The 20,767-nt window shown below is 36.7% G+C and overlaps 1 protein-coding gene across 1 annotated transcript in view; it reads left to right on the top strand.

Moving 5' to 3' along the window:
• The window catches only part of ATP2C1 (ATPase secretory pathway Ca2+ transporting 1), a gene marked incomplete at its 5' end in the record, with an annotated part of 118,711 nt that overhangs the window by 55,440 nt on the left and 42,504 nt on the right, over positions 1 to 20,767 (top strand). The window contains 6 exons of the mRNA XM_079704183.1: positions 340 to 456; positions 3,268 to 3,357; positions 5,352 to 5,387; positions 8,638 to 8,699; positions 9,264 to 9,372; positions 20,504 to 20,659. Of these exons, the coding sequence (XP_079560309.1) occupies positions 340 to 456; positions 3,268 to 3,357; positions 5,352 to 5,387; positions 8,638 to 8,699; positions 9,264 to 9,372; positions 20,504 to 20,659 (570 nt within the window). The remainder of the gene's footprint in view (positions 1 to 339; positions 457 to 3,267; positions 3,358 to 5,351; positions 5,388 to 8,637; positions 8,700 to 9,263; positions 9,373 to 20,503; positions 20,660 to 20,767) is intronic.

Genomic DNA, 20,767 nt, shown 5'->3' with positions numbered 1-20,767 from the left:
TGCTTACATTAAAAATTTTTTTATTGAGGTATAATTTATATAAAATACAGTGTACTCATATTAAATATACAGTTTGCATTTTAACAGATGTAACCACCACCACAATTAAGATGTAGAAAATTTTCATGACTCCAAAAAGCTTCCACATGTTTTTTGCAGCCAATCCCTCCCAGTGCTCTGGCCCCAGGCAACCACTGATATGCTTTCTGTCCCCATAGATTAGTTTTGACTGTCATAGAAGTTCCTGTAAGTGTGATCATATGTATGTACTTTTTTTGTGTTTTCTTTTTTTTTTCTCTGCTAATATTCTCAATGACTTTCATGGGTAAAATCTCATAGGCTGATCTTCAGAACGGTCTAAACAAATGTGAAGTAAGTCATCGGAGAGCCTTCCATGGCTGGAATGAGTTTGATATCAGTGAAGATGAGCCACTATGGAAGAAGTATATTTCTCAGGTGAGATATTTTTATTTTCTCCTGCTGTGTAACTTACATGTATTTTTGTAAACGTAGTTGTTTACTTTTGTGAAATTATTTATGGAGAAACGAAATAATTTTTAAAAATGTTTTTTACCTAAATTTTTTCATTTGTTAGAGTTTATTGTTACATTGGAATTTCTATGATTTTAGTGTACAAATCTTTAAGGACATATTACATGGAGGTGATACTATTAACAGTAGTTTCCTTTGCAGGTGTCTTAACTTAAATATTTTTTATTATAGAAATGCTAATTTTTTTAAAAGTAATATGGCTAGCTTAGTTAATTAGTAAAAGTTAGGTCATTTGACTGCCTGGGTACAAGTTCCACCTTTATTTCTTACTAGCTCTGTGCTCTTTATTATCCTCTGAGCCTTATCTATAAAATGGGGATAATAATCTTAGGAGATAGTAAGCTATCAATAGATGATAGCTATTTTTAATTATATTTTATTAATGTCCTAATCTTTTCAGAAAGATTTACTGTAAGATTTTTCTTATCTTTATGACAAGTATATTAGTGAAAAGCTAAAAAACTCCTATGGCCAGTTTTCAAGTAGTAGGATTAGTTTGCCAAACAAATAAATTCTTTTTTTTTTGCGGTACGCAGGCCTCTCACTGTTGTGGCCTCTTCCCGTTATGGAGCACAGGCTCCGGACACGCAGGCTCAGTGGCCATGGCTTATGGGCCCAGCCGCTCCGCGGCATGTGGGATCTTCCCGAACTGGGGCACGAACCCACGTCCCCTGCATTGGCAGGTGGACTCTCAACCACTGCGCCACCAGGAAAGCCCCAAATAAATTCTTTTTAGTGAAGAAACTTTCTAATGCCTTCTAAGCTGCAGGTTCTTTTTTAAAAAAATCTTTGTTTAACTTTTCTAAAGGGCCTTGCCTGTTAATGAACCAAAATTTATCAGTTTTAACTTATTTAAATGAATTTGTCTAAAGTAAACTGAATTTTTAGAGAAGAACCTTGTATCTGTCTTGTTTTCATTGGAATATATATATATATATATATATATTTTTTTTTTTTTGCGGTACGCAGGCCTCTCACTGTTGTGGCCTCTCCCGTTGCGGAGCACAGGCTCCGGGTGTGCAGGATCAGCGACCATGGCTCACGGGCCTAGCCGCTCCGCGGCATGTGGGATCTTCCCCGACCAGGGCACAAACCCATGTCCCCTGCATTGGCAGGCGGACTCTCAACCACTGCGCCACCAGGGAAGCCCTGGAATATTTTTTATATGTATATTTGTATTCTCACATTTACCACATTTCCACATTACCTAAAACTTCAGAAGTTTACTCTGGATTTATAAATTACAGTGATTTGACTTATCACTAGGCAATATGATTTTTAATGTTTTGCTTTCTTGATCCTGTTTCAAAGCTAGAGTACCTGCATCATGAGATTGCTGTGAGAATGAAATGAAATAGTGCCTGTAATGTAGTTAAGTGCAAGCAGTAATTAACAGTAAATATCAGTTGTTAATCATAAAGCACTGGACGACTCCTCACTCCTCTACAGAGAACACTGAATTTGTTCTGCAAACATTTGGAGCCTACCATCTATCAGGTGGTTTCCTTAGTACCACAGCACAGCTGTTTTAGGGTGAAATAAAATGATCATGGGCCTTGCTCTCAAAGTGTGGTGATAGCAGCTAATGTTTGAGGTGTTTGTAGTTTACACAGTGATTTAATATATATTCTTGGTTAATCCTTACCACAGTTTTTGGTACAAGGTAGGGAAGCACCCCCAGGGCTTAAAAAATTAAGGTCACACAAAATTGGAGCTGGATTCAAACCCAGGTACTCTGGCTCAGTTTGTGTGTAGTTTGTCAATCCTGAGCCACATTGTGGTTGCACTTTTATTTTGCTGGAGCAGTGACTTTCAATCCTCTGTGCATTAGAATCACTTGGGGAGTGCTTTAAAAATGCTGAAGCCTGGGCCCTGTGCCCAGAGATTCTGATTTGATTGCTCTGGTGTGAACCTGGGCATTTGTTGGAAACTCTTCACATGATTCTGATGTGAAGCAGGGTTGCAACCACTGTGCCAAGGAACGGAGCCATAAAGAGTGGGAGGTGGTGGCGTCTAACTTCAGAGTTATGATATCCAGGGGCTGAGGCTTTCTGCTAGGATGGATTCTTTGCAAAGTTACTTTGCAACATTGGCGGCATTTGGCACTGTTTCATCAGAGGAAGGCAGTCTGGCAGCAGAGCTCTGACGTTTAACTAAGATGTCTAACTGGAAGAATTTGGGGTGGCTCTGGTGCTTGCTCATTTAAGAGCTGCCTGATTGAGTTGGTGCTGTGGTTTGTTTCTTTAGATACTTTTGTCTCTGCTAGCTAGATGTCAGGAAAACCAGTGTTGGGAAAATCTTCAGCTTCTTCTGTGGTGAGGATCTTACTGTCTGCTCTTAGCTGCCCAGCCTCTCCCCTGGTGGGGAGTGGTTATTCCTGTGGTGGGTGGGTCAACCACAGAATTGTAATCTACACCCACTTACTTATAGTATAGGAATGCTGAGGAATGTTTGGAATTTATAATTTAGGTGTTCTACCCAGTGCTTAATGTAAACCTTTAGCTTAAAAGTTATTTTCCATTTATTCTAGCCCAGGTAGAAATTCAGAACAGCTTATAGTATACTAAAAATACATGTGTACTATAAGGAATTGGTAAATTCTTAGTTTTAAGTAATAATGCCCTGATAGTTGTTTTTTTTAGGCTTTTGCTGTGCTGGTACACAACTGTCTTTCATACAAAACTGTTGAATTGCTGTTTTTTTTTTCACTTTCAGTTTAAAAATCCCCTTATTATGCTGCTTCTGGCTTCTGCAGTCATCAGTGTTTTAATGCATCAGTTTGATGATGCTGTCAGTATCACTGTGGTAAGAAAAAATATATATTTTTAAAAATTGTTAATCATATAAATTAGGATTGGCTTTTATTGAAGATGAATTGAGACATGCCTTAATGCTTCTTCAGGTTTTTTTTGTTAAAACTCAAATTCTGGTTTTAGTTGCAGTGATCTCAAGTAATATTCAAGGGTCTGTGATTGGCACCCTAGAATTATTTAACAGTACGATAATTTCACAGATACGAAATATTTTATAATAATTTTCCATTTAAATATTTATTTTACTTTCCAGTTGAGAATACATTTGAGTAATCGTGAACTGAAGCCTGACATTTAAAAATTAAAAGTATTATTTAACAGTGTACTCTGTATTTTATTCTTTCCAGTTAGGCTATTCTGGCTTTCATCTTTTTTTTTTTTTTTCTTGCCCTTCTGTTTCATTGTAGTATAAAAATTTATAGTAAGTATAAGCATTGATTAAAGCAAGTGTGTTAGGCTTAAGAACACAGTAGAAATGAACGTAGAGCTGTGATTCACCAGCTCTTGCTGTGGACTCATAGGAGTCTCTGAGATTCTTTTAAGGGAGCATATGAGGTCAAAACTACTTTCATAAAACTAAAAACATTATTTGTCTTTTTGCTATAGACATTTGCATCAGTGGTGCAAAAGTGATGGCGGGTAAAACTGTTAGAGCTTCAGCTTGAATCAAAATAATGGCAACAAACTGTCTAGTAGTCATTGTTTTCTTTCACTGTTTCTCTTAGCAGTGTTTTTGATAAAACAGTAAAAATTAATTTTATTAAGTCTTGATCCTTAAATATATACCTTTTTAATGTTCTGTGTGATGAAATGGGAAGTATGCATTGAAGTATGATGGTTGTCTCAAGGAAAGGCTGTGTGCTGAGCTGAACTAGCCTTTTACTCGAAAGAATGACTGATAGACAAACTATGGTTATTAAGACTTGGATAACTGGCATACTTTTTTTGAAAGTGAGTGACATGAGCCTCTCACTACAAGAAAAACAACTGACAGAATTTGTTGCCAGTGGTAAAATTCAAGCTTTCAGTGATAATTAGAATTTTGCAAAAATTTTATGCATTATTTTATGCTGGACAGCTTCCCAGTATTTAAGACCTTATTCTAATGAGATCAGTAGTGAATGTGATTTTTTTTTAACTATTATGAAATGTGTCAGCACTTGAAAGATTTGAATAACCAAGTGAATCAATCTTTTCTAAATGACCAGTGCATGATGATACAAAATATTTGGTGACAAAAGAGCCATTCAACATGCAAAAGAGATCAGTAGATTTTAATATAACAGATTATGAAAAGTTCATTGATATAGTTTTAGGTTCTATATTGCAAATTACTTTTAAAGTAACAGTTGTCTAATTTTTGTGTAGTAGCTAAGAATCATATCCACAATCATCTGAAAAGGCTTTTAAAATACTCCTCCCTTTTTCAGCAGTATCTGAATGAGGCTGAATTCTGTTCATATACTTTAGCCTAATCAACACATATCAATAGATTGAATGCAGAAGCAGATACGAGAATCTGGCTTTGTATTAAAGCAGACGTTAAAGATAGAAAAATTGAAAACACTGCCACTTTTCCCACAATTTTTGGGGGGGAATATATTTTTCATAAAAAATGTATGTGTTAACATGTAATGGGCTTACTTTTTTTAGATAATAAGTAGAAATTAAAACTGAGTGATTGAAAAAGTATTTAATATAGTAAATATCAATAGCTGGAAGTCACATAAACAAAAGCTGGTCCTCCGTTTGTAAGAGCATAAAGGGATCCTGAGATCAAAGAGTTTGAGAAGCCTTCCTGGGGAGGCAGGTCCCTGTCAGTTGTCCGTTTTTCCCCACAGGCCTCAAGGCGGAGTTATGATTCCTTCCCTGGCTGTTTTGTGCTTAGTGTCTGGTTTTTTGGGGCTGCAGATAGAGTCAGAAAAATAAGATATGATTAACAGTTATTACAATGTCTTATTTAAAAAGGTTGTTTGTTTTGTTTAGGCAATACTTATCGTCGTTACGGTCGCCTTTGTTCAGGTGAGTAAGTAGCCTATTTTGATGACATAAAAATGGTATTTTAGTTAATTGCTTAAAAAAATCAAGGTGGCTTATGTTAAAATGTATAGTTAATGGGTATGTTGGTCAGAACAATTTATTCTTTGTTTTTGAAATAATTTCAAAAGCAATAACTCTCCAAGGAAGTTTGTGGAACCAACTTGACTGCTTTGGTTTAGGCAGTAGCATGAAGAAAATCTAGTTTTTTATTTGATGATGTTAAAGATAACTGAAGCAGGTGGAAACAAAAAGTACAGTAATAGAAATAAAATCCAGCAGTAGGCTTTTAAATTTTTTCCAGTTAAAAAATTGGGCCAGAGTTCAAATTCCTCATTCCTCAGTGGAAGGGATGTTCTGATCTGGATTGAACTCCCTGTTCAGCATAGACATTGAAACAGTAAAGAAGATATATAAAAAGGAACCCCCTTTAAAAAATTAATGTGAATAATGTGGAGATAATGTCTGGATTTCTGTTGACAAGTATAGATATAAATAAAAACGTGGGCTTAGTTTTATGTTTATTTAAATATCTGATAACTTCTTCAGGTTTTAGAACAGTGTTGGCAGGTGTCATTTGATTAGCTGAAAGTTTTAAAGCATGGTTAATAAGACTAGAAGAATTATTCTAGTTTAGGGAAAAATTAATATGTCATTTGAAATTCATGTTAATTTGAATCTTAAGACTATATTTTAAGTGGCTGTGGTTATTTTCACATCTGTGATTTATTCCTTGGGTATTTCCTGTCATCATCCAGTTTTCCTGTGGTAACCTCTAATTTAGTAATTTGTTTTATAGTCACCCAGTGTAGAAAAGCCGGTTTTAATCAGATTATCTGCAGCAAGTTTGTGAGTTGCATCAGTACATCATCAGGGATCCTGTATCTAGGGAATCCTTTTGCTTAGAACAGATAAAAGTTGCCTTAGGGCAGGTGGCGGGCTTAGTTTAGCAGAGGTTATTCCAGGCTGAGCCTCATTGGACACAGCTATTCATTTGGTCATGTGGGTGGTACGACGCACTGGACCAGTAACTGGAACCCTTTTGCATCTTTAATAATGCTACAGATGTATGGAGTGGCTTGCTTCAGAAGTATTCTTACAGTATTATCACTTTGTATGGAAGACGTTAGTAGCTTGGTAATAGCTCCTACTCAGAAAAAATCCCACAAAATTTCTATTTTAACGTACTCAGTGTGGACTTTTACACAAAGATAGTGTGTTACACACCTTAAATGTAGTGGCTGAAACCATCTGCCAGATATCTTTATGATAGGTTCATTTGATAGGTTCATTATTTATATTTGTGTTTTTACCTGTGTTTTAGGAGGAGGATGCTTTTTATTATTTACATCTGCCTTCCCCCCTTTCTAATCTCAATTTCCCATCCTCATTGTACACCCTTGCAGTCATAAAAATAGCTAATTGTTTTGTATAGTCATATATTGATGCCACCTTACAATAAATTTAAAATTTAACTTTTAGGTGTTCATTTGAGATGGCTGTCAAGTTTGTGTTGAAGGATCATTTTGATATAGAGGTATCTTTTTAGTTGTAGGGAGTAAAGGCTAAGAAGTCTGAATAGGGAGGTAAAGATTGGGCAGCTTCTATGTCATTTATTAGTAGGATCTAGGAGTAGTGAGTGTTTTCTAGCCTTTTATGGAATTTTTGGGTAAAACTTCCAAATTCCTTAATATCCTTGGTATGATTGGGGGAGGGGTGTCTTTGTAATTTTTTTTTAAATTGAAGTATAGTTGAGATGCAGTATTGTTTGAGGTGCAGTATACAGTGATTTGATATTTGCATGCCTTATGAAATGATCACCATAAGCCTAGTAACTGTCTGTCCCCATACAGAATTATTGTAATGTTCCTTATGCTGTATATTACCCTGGGTGTCTTGTGATTTTTATATTTACAGATTTACCCTACTTTCACATTTGTTCCTCTTGCCTAAGTAGTAAAGACAGATTTAGTTCTAAGTTATTCATATACAGCTTTGCATTTTCTATTTGAAAACGTTTGTGATGGGTATGCAGTTTTGATTAGTGCTAGCACTGCAGTCATTTCAAAACACCCCCCGACTTTCACTCCCACTACTCTCCCTACCCCTTCTTCTCCCTTTTTTTTTTTTTTTTTGCGGTACGCGGGCCTCTCACTGTTGTGGCCTCTCCCGTTGCGGAGCACAGGCTCCGGATGCGCAGGCTCAGCGGCCATGGCTCACGGGCCCAGCCGCTTCGCAGCAAGTGGGATCTTCCTGGACCGGGGCACAAACCCATGTACCCTGCATCGGCAGGCAGACTCTCAACCACTGCGGCACCAGGGAAGCCCTCTTCTCCCTTTTTAACCTTAGATCAAAAGATTGGTGTACTTAGTGCAGACACGAGACAAAAATAGCAGTGATGTTGTGTGAAGCGCAAGACAGCCCACATTACTGAGGTGAAGGATGTCTCTGACTCTCAGCTGTGATTGTATGGTTGGAGGAAGGCTGGAGCCTCACAGAGTTAGGGCCCCTGAGAATTTCCCCTTCCAGGTAATTCAGTCATGGGAAAGGTGTCTGTCCAGGGTAGGGCAGCCACATCTCTCTCCTTGTTTAACATACCACAAACCTTTACAGTTGCCTTGGGCTTGAATCTTCAACGCCAGTGTTGTTTGCAGTTAATTGTCTTTGACTTCCTTGGTCATTAAACACTAAAAGTAAAGTTATCTTAATTATGAGGCTCAATGATCTTAACTTTTAATGACTGAAAACTCTACTCTTAGGACACACTAATCAGTTTTCTTCACTTTCTTATAAGTAACTTGACCTTAGGTTTGCACATTGAATATTGAAATATAAAATTGAGGGACTTCCCTGGTGGCCCAGTGGTTAAGACTCACACTTGCAATGCAGGGGATGTGGGTTCAATCCCTGGTTGGGGAACTAAGATCCCACATACTGCGTGGTACGGCCCCCCCCAAAATAAATATAAATATATATATATATATATATATATATATATATATAAAAAATTGAGAATACTTAATTATCAAAAATTGGTCACTATATATTTAACCTAAGGGACAAGCTTTTATGGGTAGGAATATAAATGCAAGTAAAGAAAAAGATAAAAATTGGGAGAAATGTTAAAATAATGATTGGGGTCAATATTTAGTTAAGTCTAACATAGTATATGTTCTTAAGAATGTACATATTTGCATTTCTTTATAAATATTTTTTCTTAATTTTTTTTTAATAGGAATATCGTTCAGAAAAATCTCTTGAAGAACTGAGTAAACTTATGCCACCAGAATGCCATTGGTATGACCCTCGTTTCTGATATGGATTTCTACTCTTAAAAGTAGAAATTAAATGTGACTAGTACAGTGTACATTGTGGCCCAATATTTGTTTAAACATAAGGTAGAAACCATTAATCTGACATGAAAAATTCATGCCCTATTCAGTATAGCAAGTAGTACTATTAAAACTTCCGTTACTTCTAATTTTGAGATTCTTGAGACATGGATTTATTCAACAGTTACTTTCTGTGTGTGACTATGTGCCAAGCACTGTTGTGGGTGCAGTGATGTATAATCAGACCCTGGTGATTGAGAAGGTTGCTACAATTTTCGCATTTTACATTTGAGCAACTGGATAGCTTTTCCAGTGCTTTGTTTGTTTGTTTTTTTAATTCATCTGAGCATCTTAATTACCAAGAGCACAAGAATAAGTCTTTTCTTGGTTTCTGTATTTGACTTATCTCCTTAGAAGTGGTGATAATGCAATATATTTTCCCTCAGGCAAGCCCACTGGAAGGAATTTCTTAAAATAAGTGGCCTGGCTTGCTTTCTTCCGCCATGGTTGTTTCTGTTTCATGTTACAGTGTGCGTGAAGGAAAATTGGAACATACACTTGCACGAGACTTGGTTCCAGGTGATACAGTTTGCCTTTCTGTTGGGGACAGAGTTCCTGCTGACTTGCGCTTGTTTGAGGTGAGTTTGATGTCTTAGTCTGTTTGAGCAGCTGTAACAAAATAACACATAAATGTACTTCTCACAGTCCCGGCGGCTGGAAGTCCAGGATCGAGGCACCAGCATGGTCACATCCTGGTGAGGACCCTTTTTCTGGTTCATAGCTGCTGCCTTCTTGCTATGTCCTCACATGGTGGAAGGGGCTAGAGAATATATCCAGACGAAACTCTTAATTCAAAAAGTTACATGCACCTCTATGTTCATAGCAGCACTATTCACAATAGCCAAGACATAGAAACAACCTAAATGTCCACTGACAGAGGAATGGCTAAAGAAGATGGGGTACATATATACAATGGAATATTACTCAGCCATAAAGAGAATGAAATAATGCCATTTGCAGCAATGGACCTAGAGATTATCATGCTAAGTGAGTAAGTCAGAAAGAAAAAGACAAATACCATATGATATCACTTATATGTGGAATCTAAAATAGGACACAAATGAACTTATCTACAAAACAGAAATAGACTCACAGACATAGAGAAAAGGCTTGTGGTTGCCAAGGTGGGGGTGGGGGGTGGGAGAGGGATGGACTGGGAGTTTGGGGTTAGAAGACACAAACTATTATATATAGAATGGATAAACAACAGGGTCCTACCATATAGCACAGAGAACTATATTTAGTATCCTGTAATAAACTATGATGGAAAACAATATGGAAAAATAATGCATATATATGTATAGCTGAATTGCTTTGTTGTACAGCAGAAATTAACACAACATTGTAAATCAACTATACTTCAGTAAAAATAAAAAAATTTAAGAATGGTAACAGATGTATAACTAACTTAATAAAGAAAGGAGACAACTTTTCTAATCTAAAAGAAGGCAAAAAATAAGAAAAGAACAGAAATAGGAACATAGAATAAATAGATGGGTCAAATAGAGAACAAATAGTAGGAAGAGCTATAGAACCCCACTGTATTATTTTAATTGTGCTTATTTTAATAGTAAATGGATTAAATATTCACTTAAAAGACTGAGATTATCAAAGTGATATAAAAAGCAAATGCAATTTAAAACAGTGACATATCTAAACATTTTTTTTCCCCTTAAAATATATCTGTTTTTCCCATAGAGTCTTTTGAGGTATCCATGTAGTAAATCAGCAGATCTTTATGGAAATGAGTGTTAGGCATTGTGGGAGACACAAAGATGGTGTGATAGAGTTCTTGCCCCCAGGGAGCAGACTGTTGGTGTACACAAATCACCATAACATAGAACTGCGTAAGTGAAAGAGAACTACAAAGAATGGAGTAGAAAATTTAGAAAAGGAAGAGGTTACTTCTGATTTGAGTGAAATGAGCATGCCTCAGACAACATTGCTCTGGTGGTCATAATCGAAGGGTAGTACTGAACAGAGATGGAGCAGCAGCAGTATTTAGATCCCTGTGAGTGTTCTGGTATGTGATTAGAGCTGCAGTATGTTAAAGATAGAAAATGTATGGTAGAATCAGGGGGCCTTGGATGTGAAGCTCCACTTCAGATTTTATTGGTTGGGACTTAGCTTTGAAGGTCATACGTAGCTGGCAATAATGTTACGTTTAATCCTGCCACCGTGTGTAGAATATGTTGAAGGGATGGAGGAAGGCACCTAGTATAAGAAGCCCTCATAGCCCATGAGAATGCCAGTCTCATCTGTTATTGGAATTGACATGTACAGAGCTGTCATTCTTTGAATACCTAGTGTGTCCCAAAACATGAGCATTCTCATGTGGAGGTTATGGAAAGCCTGAAGAACATTTGGAGTTATAAGTACAAGCTTCATTTAATCTTGAAATAAAGAAAGGTCTTTCTTCCAAACACTTAAAATTTATCCTTAGAAAGATATCAGATTGCTTTAATTGTTGAGTGCAAATAATACAATACAGCAAGTATTGGGAATGTTAATTTTACTTTATTACCTTCTTTCTCCTCTTAGTAGGTCTTTTTATATCTTTTTTACTCATTTCTTGTCCCTTCCTCCTATCCCTAATATTTGGTTAATGACAAGACCTTGAATTATTCTTCCTTAGAGATGTAGTAGGCCTGTCACTTGATATAAATCATCTCCCCTCCCCCAAAGAACCCTAATTTGAATCCATGAAGTTTTTGTCACCATTTATTCTGGAGTGCTTCTCTTCTAATTCAGAAGCAGACCTCCTCAGTGGAATAGTTAGAAGATGATTTTCCCATTGTTTGAATAATTTGAGCAGTATAACGACATAGAAACTTCAAAACACCGTTTGACTTGGTAAAGTATTTAAGGGTTTCATTTAAACAACGGTTAATTGAGAATTATCTCAGATAATTAATAAAATTAATTTTCTCATATAGAAAAATACTTGTCAGAATATAGATTAGTACATATTTTATCCATTGAGCAAGTATATATCGAAGACTTACTGTGAGTTTAATAAGAGTGATTTTTGACATTTTAAAGCTTGATGCTGTAAAAATTAGAAGTGTATGCTTTGTGGAGTAATTGATTAGTTGTGATTGTTTTCCCCCTACTTGTTAACTTTTCAGACACTTCATCAGCATGTTTTATTTGGCAGTGCTGTGCTTAGGTTGATTTTGTTCCAGTTAATCCACTTTACATATATAGTAGAACATCTTTAATTCCTTCTGTCACTTCTCTCCCCTACCTGGTACCAGAGGCATGTTTTTGCAACTACTTTGATAGTAGATTGAGACAACATTCCTAAAAGAATTGAGCCTTTCCTGCTGCTTCTAGATTTAAATGTACTGACCGAAGACATAAGAAAGCTGATAAGGTGAAATTCTCTTCTGGACACAGGTTACTAACTTTTTGTAATTAAATTGGCTTATTGGAGTGTTGTTTGCTGAATTTGGTTGTGGTGAATAATTATGTAAGACTAGCTGGTTATTCGATGTTCCTACATGAAACAAGCTCTTTGTTAGAGTATAAAGGAAACAGAAGACTCCCCAGTTATCCTTGGGATATTATTAATTTTTCACAAATAAAGCACATGGATTTCACTTTGGAAAAAGGAAGCGTAGGACTTTTACAGTATAGTTCTTTTCATTTGGACATGGCCCATGGCCAAGGTTGCCACTTCAGCATTGTCATTGCTGCAACTCTAGGGTTCCTGTCATAATTTCAGTGGTTCAGACTTTGGCTGTAATTCTTGCGTGGGCCTGTAGTAGCATCTTGTCAGCAAGTTCAGTGACTCACTGCTATATAACTTTTATCTGGTATTTTCTGGCTGTGTCTTAAGTCAATTCAGGCTTCTGTAATAAAATACAATAGACTGGGTGGCTTAAACAACAGATGTTTATATCTTATGGTTCTGGGTGCTGGGAAGTCCACAATCAGGGTCTGGCAGAATTGGGTTGTTGGTGAGGGCGCTCTTTTGTCTTGCAGTCTTTTTGCTATGTCTTTATATGGTAGAGAGAGTGATCTCTCTTCCTCTTACAAAGCCACTGATCCCATTATGTGGGCCTCACCTACATTACCTTCTTTAACTCTGATTACCTCCCAAGACACTATCTCCAGTTATCATCACATTACACTGGAGTTTAGGGCTTAAGCATGAATTCTGGGGGGACAGAATTCAGTCCATAGCCGGCTGAGTCTATCTTTGTAAAACCCTTTTTAAAGAAGATTAATATTGATAACTTAAGGATTTCTGTATTTGGTTTTCTTGCCTGAGTCAGTTTTCCATGGCCAAGGAATGAGCGAATATGTGTTGGTGGCAGTAACCTTACCAGCATAGGAACCTTAGAATTATTTGTGGAGCTGGGATAGTAAAACTTAGATGAATTGAGCTATGGGCATGTTCTCCATTTTTTTCCCTTAGGATTTTTATTTTAATTTTTTAGTAGTAGTTGAGAAGAGATACCTCTGGCTAGTTAATTGGGGGCAGCCAAGGGATTGGTCAGACAGTGACTTTAGATGAAGCAATCTTATAGACTATACATATCTGCATAATAGTACATTTTGCCTTTTTGGAAACATAACATATTTTCCATAATGTTCCAGGTAAAGTCTATATCAAAATTTGAACAAAGAATTCTTTGTAAGAGAAAACAATGTAAGAGTCAGAGGAAAAGAGGATTTCTTTTGGCTGTTGAAAATATTTTACCTCTTAGCTACAAGTTTTTAACTAAACCCAAAATATTGCCTGAAATGTAGCAAGATTTTCCTTCACTTGGAGTACTGAATGATTAATTCTATTGATACTTTCTTTTGTGGCTCATGTGTTAGGGTTATTAGCCCATATCATTCTTTGAAACTGTCTTCAAGATCTACACACAGGGTACAGTTACCACTTTTTTTTTCAAACCCAATTTTTGTTTAAATGGGAATGTCTTAATTTTTCATTTTTGAAAGATAGTTTTGCTGGATATAGAATTCTCTTTGATTTTTTTTAAGCACTTTAAATATGTTATTCTACTGGTTTTAGCTGCCATGGTTTCTGATAAGAAATGGGATGCTAATCTTATTGAGAATCCCTTGTACATGATAAGTTGCTTTGCTCTTTCTGTTTTCAAGATTCTTTGTCTTTCAGCAGTTTGGTTATAATATCTCTCAGTGTAGATGTTTATGAGTTTATCCTGTTTGGAGTGTATTTGTCTTCTTTGATGTATAGATTCCTGTCTTTCATTAAATTTGGGAAGTTTTCACCCAATATTTCTTCAAATATTCTTTCTGCCCATTTCTAGTTTTTTTTCTTCTAGGACTCTTATAATGCTTAAATTGGTATGCATTTTACACTTTGTCTTCCCTGGTATATGTGGTAGCCCTTCCAAGCCTTTATTTCTTCAAAGAACTTCCACCTTAGTCTCTTCCTTTTCAGTCTTTTGGTTGTGTCTGCTGCTGGCCCTGTTCTGTGCTTTGCCTGCTGGTGTATGTCTTTAATCTTTTGGCAGATACCTAGAAAGCTACTCTAGCTGGAGTTGTGAATTAAAGGGGTGTGGGATGTGAATTAAAGGTCAGCCTCTGCACCAGTCCTTCAGAGAACTGCCATACAGGTCAAAGCATACAACTATAGTATTTTAGGAGCAGGGTCCAGGAACAGAAGCTTCCATCCCCACAGCTATTGCTGCTTCTCTTGGGAATGGGGCGTAGCAGACAGGCAAATAAAAATGCCTTTTTCTTCTCAAGCATTTCCCTGGTTGCTTTTTTATTCCAGAGTTTATTCTGTCAGTTTTTGCCAGCTTATGATTTTTTAGTGGAGGGACCAGTTGTTTGAGTGCCGTGCTCCACTATTTTCTGTGATGTTACTCCTGAGTTGTAAGTTTTTATATTGACTTCAGTGTATTTTTTTGGCAGGTAAATTTGATAAATTGATTTATAGTATGTTGCTCCCTCCTTATTGTGATTTATCACTGAAACTTCGCTTTTAAATTTCTGAATTATTAAACTTATATACATACTTGTAAAAAAGCAATTTACAAACATCTTAGGAAGTAGAGATTTTAAATTAGCTGTTGAAAGAAATTGACTAGAATGTTGGAAAAGGTGTATGTTGTATTTGTGGAATGTGGAAATATTCATATTCACCAAAAGCTATTTGATATAATCACTTGTGTTTGACTTTGGAAAAGATGTATTTTTCTTTAATAGTATCATACAATTGAGAAAACCATTCCATACTTAGAGCAATAGGAGTGTTCGTTCTCTAAGATTGTATAAGCTGGAGCTCTGCTTAGTGTTTTGTTGTCTGATTTTTATAGTTCAGTGGTTAAAAACTGTTGTGAGCTGAGGAATGCTATTCATTTTAAAATGCTGAAGAGAAATAACTCTTTTTTTCCTCAGTAAGTCACTAGAATTTAAAAAGACAATATGGGTGCGTTAGAAGCGAGACTTAGTGTCTTTGTTTTAAGAGTATCATTTTACATTGGTAGGAAAGGACTGTTGCAAAAATAGGTCCCCTTTTGAAATTTTTTTTTTTTGCTGTACGCGGGCCTCTCACTGTTGTGGCCTCTCCCGTTGCGGAGCACAGGCTCCGGATGCTCAGGCTTAGCGGCCACGGCTCACGGGCCTAGCCACTCCATGGCATGTGGGATCTCCCCGGACCGGGGCACGAACCCGTGTCCCCTACATCGGCAGGTGGATTCTCAACCACTGTGCCACCAGGGAAGCCCCCCTTTTGAAATTTTGTTCCTTTTAATAGTCTTACTGAAATAGCCTATAAATCATTGTTAACCGAATTTAAATTATTGCCTTTAAATTATTGACAACCTGATCAAGTTCAATCTGTACTCTTTTTTTTTTTTTTTTTAAATAAGAACCACTGAATGTACACTTTTTGTTGCTGCACGTGGGCTTTCTCTAGTTGCGGTGAGCGGGGGCTACTCTTTGTTGCGGTGCACGGGCTTCTCATTGCAGTGGCTTCTCTTGTGGAGCATGGGCTCTAGGTGCACGGGCTTCAGTAGTTGTGGCACACGGGCTTAGTTGCTCCGTGGTACGTGGGATCTTCTTGGACCAGGGACCAAACCCCTGCACCACCAGGGAAGTCCCTGAATCCATACTCTTAAGTCAAGTTTGCAAGCATTTACCATGGGATAAAATTCATTTCATGTAACACTTGGTTGGTTGGGCTTTGCTATTAAGCTAGAACTCATGAAGAATTTTTAATTATATTTTCCTTCATTTGAATAAACAGTAAGAGGAATCTTAATTTTTGAGAGCATAAGTAAGAAATTTTATCATGATCAGGCAGTTGCAGATGAATATTTTGGAAGATTCATTTCTGGGGAAAGAAATCCATTTCTGATTTGCTTTTAATTCTGGACTGGAGGTGATTAACCTAGCAGCATACAGGATACTAAGATGTTCTCTAGTTTATGAACTTATTTGTAGTTATCAGTTGTACCATATTAACTGTAATTTTTTTAAGCAGTCACTTTTTGCTTTCCAGGAAACCTTTGTGACTTTGGCATTTACCTTATTTCTGCCTAATGTTTTATAGGAATAATCCTGTGAATTATTTTCAACCATTTAAATTCTGTAGGTGTTAAATATTCAGATTGTGGGATTATGTATGCATCTTGATTCTTATTTACATTCTGCTTTTTGAACTGTGTTGTGTCTTATTTACACCTCCACCATAGTGCCTGAGGAAGAATGAAGAGAAAGCGGAACATAATCAGTTTCCTTATTAACAGCTTTTCTGAAGGTTTTATGTTTAAACTTGGATGGAAGGCATGGAGCTGGCTGATTCTTTGACTTAATTTTATCCTAACCTTTCTCTCATGAATGCAATGGATAAATGACTCTAATGTCTTTCTTCTCAGGTGAATTAAATTGTGACTTTGTTAAAGTGTAATAATTAGGCTTGCCTACTTTATTAAGGTACTACCCTTCTTAGAAATGACTTCCTTCCCCTTACTCTCTCAAAACTGCATCCTGCGAAAACTTGCAGTCACCATTAAGAGAAACTAACTTGTCACTTAGAAAATACTCTTGTTCAAGGGACAGTTGAGAGCTATGCTACAATGTATGATTTAGACAAATTTCATTAATAATGTGTTGTTAATTTTAACAGATTTATAATTATATAGGAAAAAAAGATAAGGACCCAAAGCTCCCTTTCCTTCCACATTAGTTTGTATACTAACACAGGGCTGATTGTTGTTGTACAAAAAATTACATGCCTCTTTTCTGTAGAAAAACCTGATTTGAACAAAAATTCTTACTCTCTTAAATGGTTATTGCACTGCTGAGGCTGACACTGAAGAGCTGGGTCCCTGACAGAGTCAGTAAAAGCCATGCTTCCCCCCTCTTTTTAAAAAGTCAGATTTTTTTTTTTTGTATTCCTTGACAACCACCTAATGTTAGTATTTATCCTTGTTTAAGATTTACATTTGAAATAAAAATTCTTCAGTGGGAAAACGTAAATTTCAACTTTCTTACAGACAAAGGAGTTCTATAGCTTGTATACAAGTATTTGTTTGTTTTTAAATATTAGCAGGTTTTTCTTACTAAGAGCTTAGAAAATTACAAGCAGTTCTGATTTTTGTAACAAGCATTAAAGAGAAACTTGCTAAACAAAATAAACTATTTGTTGACTTTTGTAATTTAGAAGAATAGGAGTTAATTTGTTAACGTTTGGGTTTCATCTCCATAGCTTATAAGCTGTGTGATGTTGGGTGAGGCACTTAATCCTTCAGTATGTCTGTAAAATAGAGATAATACTACTAGTGCTTGCCTCATCGGAGTTGCTAGTAGCTAAGTAGCTGTTAGTAGATAACTTAGTATAGGTGTGTAGCATGGTGCCTAGCAGATAGTGAACAAGGAAGTGTCAACTGACTGTTTTTAGTATTAGCATCATCTTTGAAGAAAGATCTAACTTTTTTCTTACTTGGTAATAAATGTGTTAGTGTGAAAAATTATATAGACCTAAGATTAATTTGGGAAGAAGAGTCAAATAACTGTGTTCTTTTAATAAAAAAAAATTCATTGCTTTTGAACATGGCAGGTGTTTTTTTTTGAATCTGTAGTTGTGGTGAAGTAATGAACCCAAATTTACCTGGCTTATCTTTGCATACATAATTATATAAAATGGGAAGCCTTTTAAAGACTAAAGGACTGTCAGATCTGTGTTTTAAGGAATACTTTTTATAAGCCTATTTTGATACTAAAATCTATCACATTTACATGGTACTAAACTTTCAGGAAATGCTAACACAGTTTGGTCTCTCTGGAGTTGTATGATATAATTTATTTTTGTTCTGAACATTCTTAAACTTTATGATCTAATGTTATAAACTTTTGATTATATTTGCAGTGTTACATGCCTGCCTAGCACAGGAACGCACCTAGCATGTTCCTGCCCCTACAGGCTTTGTACTTTGTGCTTCTTTTGCCTAGAACCCTTCCTCCCTGATTATGGCCCAACCTGGGGCCCTCACGCCAGTCAGGGCTCTGCAAAAGGGTCATCTGCTTTTGAGAGATGTTCTCCTTCTATCTAAATGTCACTCTCCATTCTTACCATGTATTTCCCCCCACTATCAAGCATTGTATTATCCACTCTTATTTATTTTTTCAAATCAGTTTCCCATTAGAATAAAAGCTGAGGGCAGCAGTAAACTTTGTTTACTGCTGATTCTCACTCTGTGTGATATAGTACAGGGCCTGGCATATTATAAGTATTAATAAATACTTTTTAAGTGAATGAATCAATGGTGTTGATCAAGTCAAAAGTTTTATTATGTAGATGGGGAGAAAGAATTCATGAACTCAATTTTTAATAATTATTTTCTGTGAGTTTTTTTAAGGTATTTATGGTCATAACAAAATAACCATTTAAATAGATGAGATTTATTCCCCTTCCCCACCCCACAAAAAAGAAAAAACAGGATTTAAATTTAGAGTACTTGGTACATAGTAGGAATTGTCAATCAGGAGGCCCAATTCAGAACACCAGCTCAGTTTATAATAGCAGTGAGACTGCACATTTAACTGCTCTGGGTTCATTTTCTTATCTTGTTTTCTTTCTAGGATCTAACCCAGTGCCTGGTACATAGTTAAGGTAGTCAGTAAATGTTGCTTAGGTGAGTGAATGAACCTATAAAATGAGTAAAATCATGAACTAGTTTCTAGTTTCCCAAAGAACCTCCTAATGATCCTTGAACTAGAGCTTCTGGAATAAAATGGATCAAAGATGTTTGGAAAACACTCTTCTGTTGATTCTGAAACCTGAGTGCAACATCAGAATTACCTGGAGGGCTTGTAAATGCAGTCTGTTAGGTTCACTCTCCCCACCTCCTTGTTTGCAGTAGGGCAGTGAATTTCTTAACAAGCTCTGAGGTGTTAGAGGTGATGCTGGTTCTGCTAAGACCACACTTCCACAACCCCTGCTGTATCTGTATTCCTTTTGAGGTGCCTCACGCTGGTGCATTGTAAGTTTTGAGAAGCACTATGGTAGGGGAAGCTGTTTAATTAACACAGTGTTTCTAAAACTTCCTTGACCAGAGCACTCCTCCCTTGTATGTATGTGTATATATGTGTGTGTCGGTTTATCAGTGATCATCCATCTATAACACTATACACAATGCCTATTAACATCCTTGGAACTGTTGTTCTGTGGGCCGTACTTAGAAACAGAGCCAGGTCACATCTGCAGTATTTTCCACGTATAAAATGATGATTTTTTTTTTCATGCTTGGGTAGGTGAATTCTTAATTGTGTTAGGAGTGCAGCCTTCAGTATTGAACCCCATTGCAGAGTTGGATGGTGATATGATATTCATCATCTGCATGGAAACATTTATATACATTTTTGATTCTTGCTGACATAAATTTAGAATAAATGTAGGGATGTATAGCAAAAACAATTTCATGAAAATTAAACCCAAAATGATGAAATTATTTATTTCTCAGTACCTTTTATATCTTTCAGTCATATTTCTCTTCTGTTATAGTTGGTTTAAATCTGTCAAACCCATTTTCAGGACTTTAGGATATGGCAAAATTAGGAAATAATTTTAGAACTCATGAGAGTCGAGTTTTTTCTAAATAAAGATTGTCTCAGCTAGTGTCTCCTTTTCCCTAGTTGTAGTTGGAAGTTTAGGCTAATTTTGTCTCATGGTTCTGTCTACTTCGTATGTAGCTTTTGTTGACTTAGCTTTGTTTGTTTTTTTTGGCTCCATCGGGTCTTCGTTGCTGTGTGCGGGCTTTCTCTAGTAGCTGCGAGGGGGAGTGGTTACTCTTCCTTGTGGTGCACAGGCTTCTCATTGTGGTGGCTTCTCTTGTTGCGGAGCACAGGTTCTAGGCGCATGGGCTTCAGTAGTTGTGGCTCACGGGCTCTAGAGCACAGGCTCAGTAGTTGTGGCACACTGGCCTAGTTGCTCCGCGGCATGTGAGATCTTCCCGGACCAGGGCTTGAACCCATGTCCCCTGCATTGTCAGGCAGATTCTTAACCACTGCGCCACCAGGGAAGTCCCTTGCTTCGTTTTTAAATATGGTTGTACTAGTCTAGTCTACTGTCTTAAAGTAGTGGATATGATAAAAGATTTGGTTAATTTATAGAAGGGAGGATATCTGTGGAAGGAGTGATGGTTACAAACTCCTTAGATGTTAAGTTTAACAGAGAGAGTCTTCAAACTTGAACTTACTGGAGTCTTTATGTTCCCCAAGGCTGTGGACCTTTCCATTGATGAGTCCAGCTTGACAGGAGAGACAACACCTTGTTCTAAGGTGACAGCTCCTCAGCCGGCTGCCACTAATGGAGATCTTGCATCAAGAAGTAACATTGCCTTCATGGGAACACTGGTCAGATGTGGCAAAGCAAAGGTAAATTTTCTTTCTCATTTTCAAGATAGCAGTTCCTTTGTTTTCAACCATTTCCTCAGTTCTTTTTTGGCTAGTTTTATGTGGAGCTTTTAAAAATATATGACGAAG

The sequence above is a fragment of the Hyperoodon ampullatus genome, assembly GCF_949752795.1.
Source record: "Hyperoodon ampullatus genome assembly, chromosome: 5".
In the NCBI taxonomy this organism is placed as follows: Eukaryota; Metazoa; Chordata; class Mammalia; order Artiodactyla; family Ziphiidae; genus Hyperoodon; species Hyperoodon ampullatus.
The sequence above is the reverse complement of the archived record's forward strand: the minus strand, read 5'-3'. Positions and strand labels throughout refer to the sequence as shown.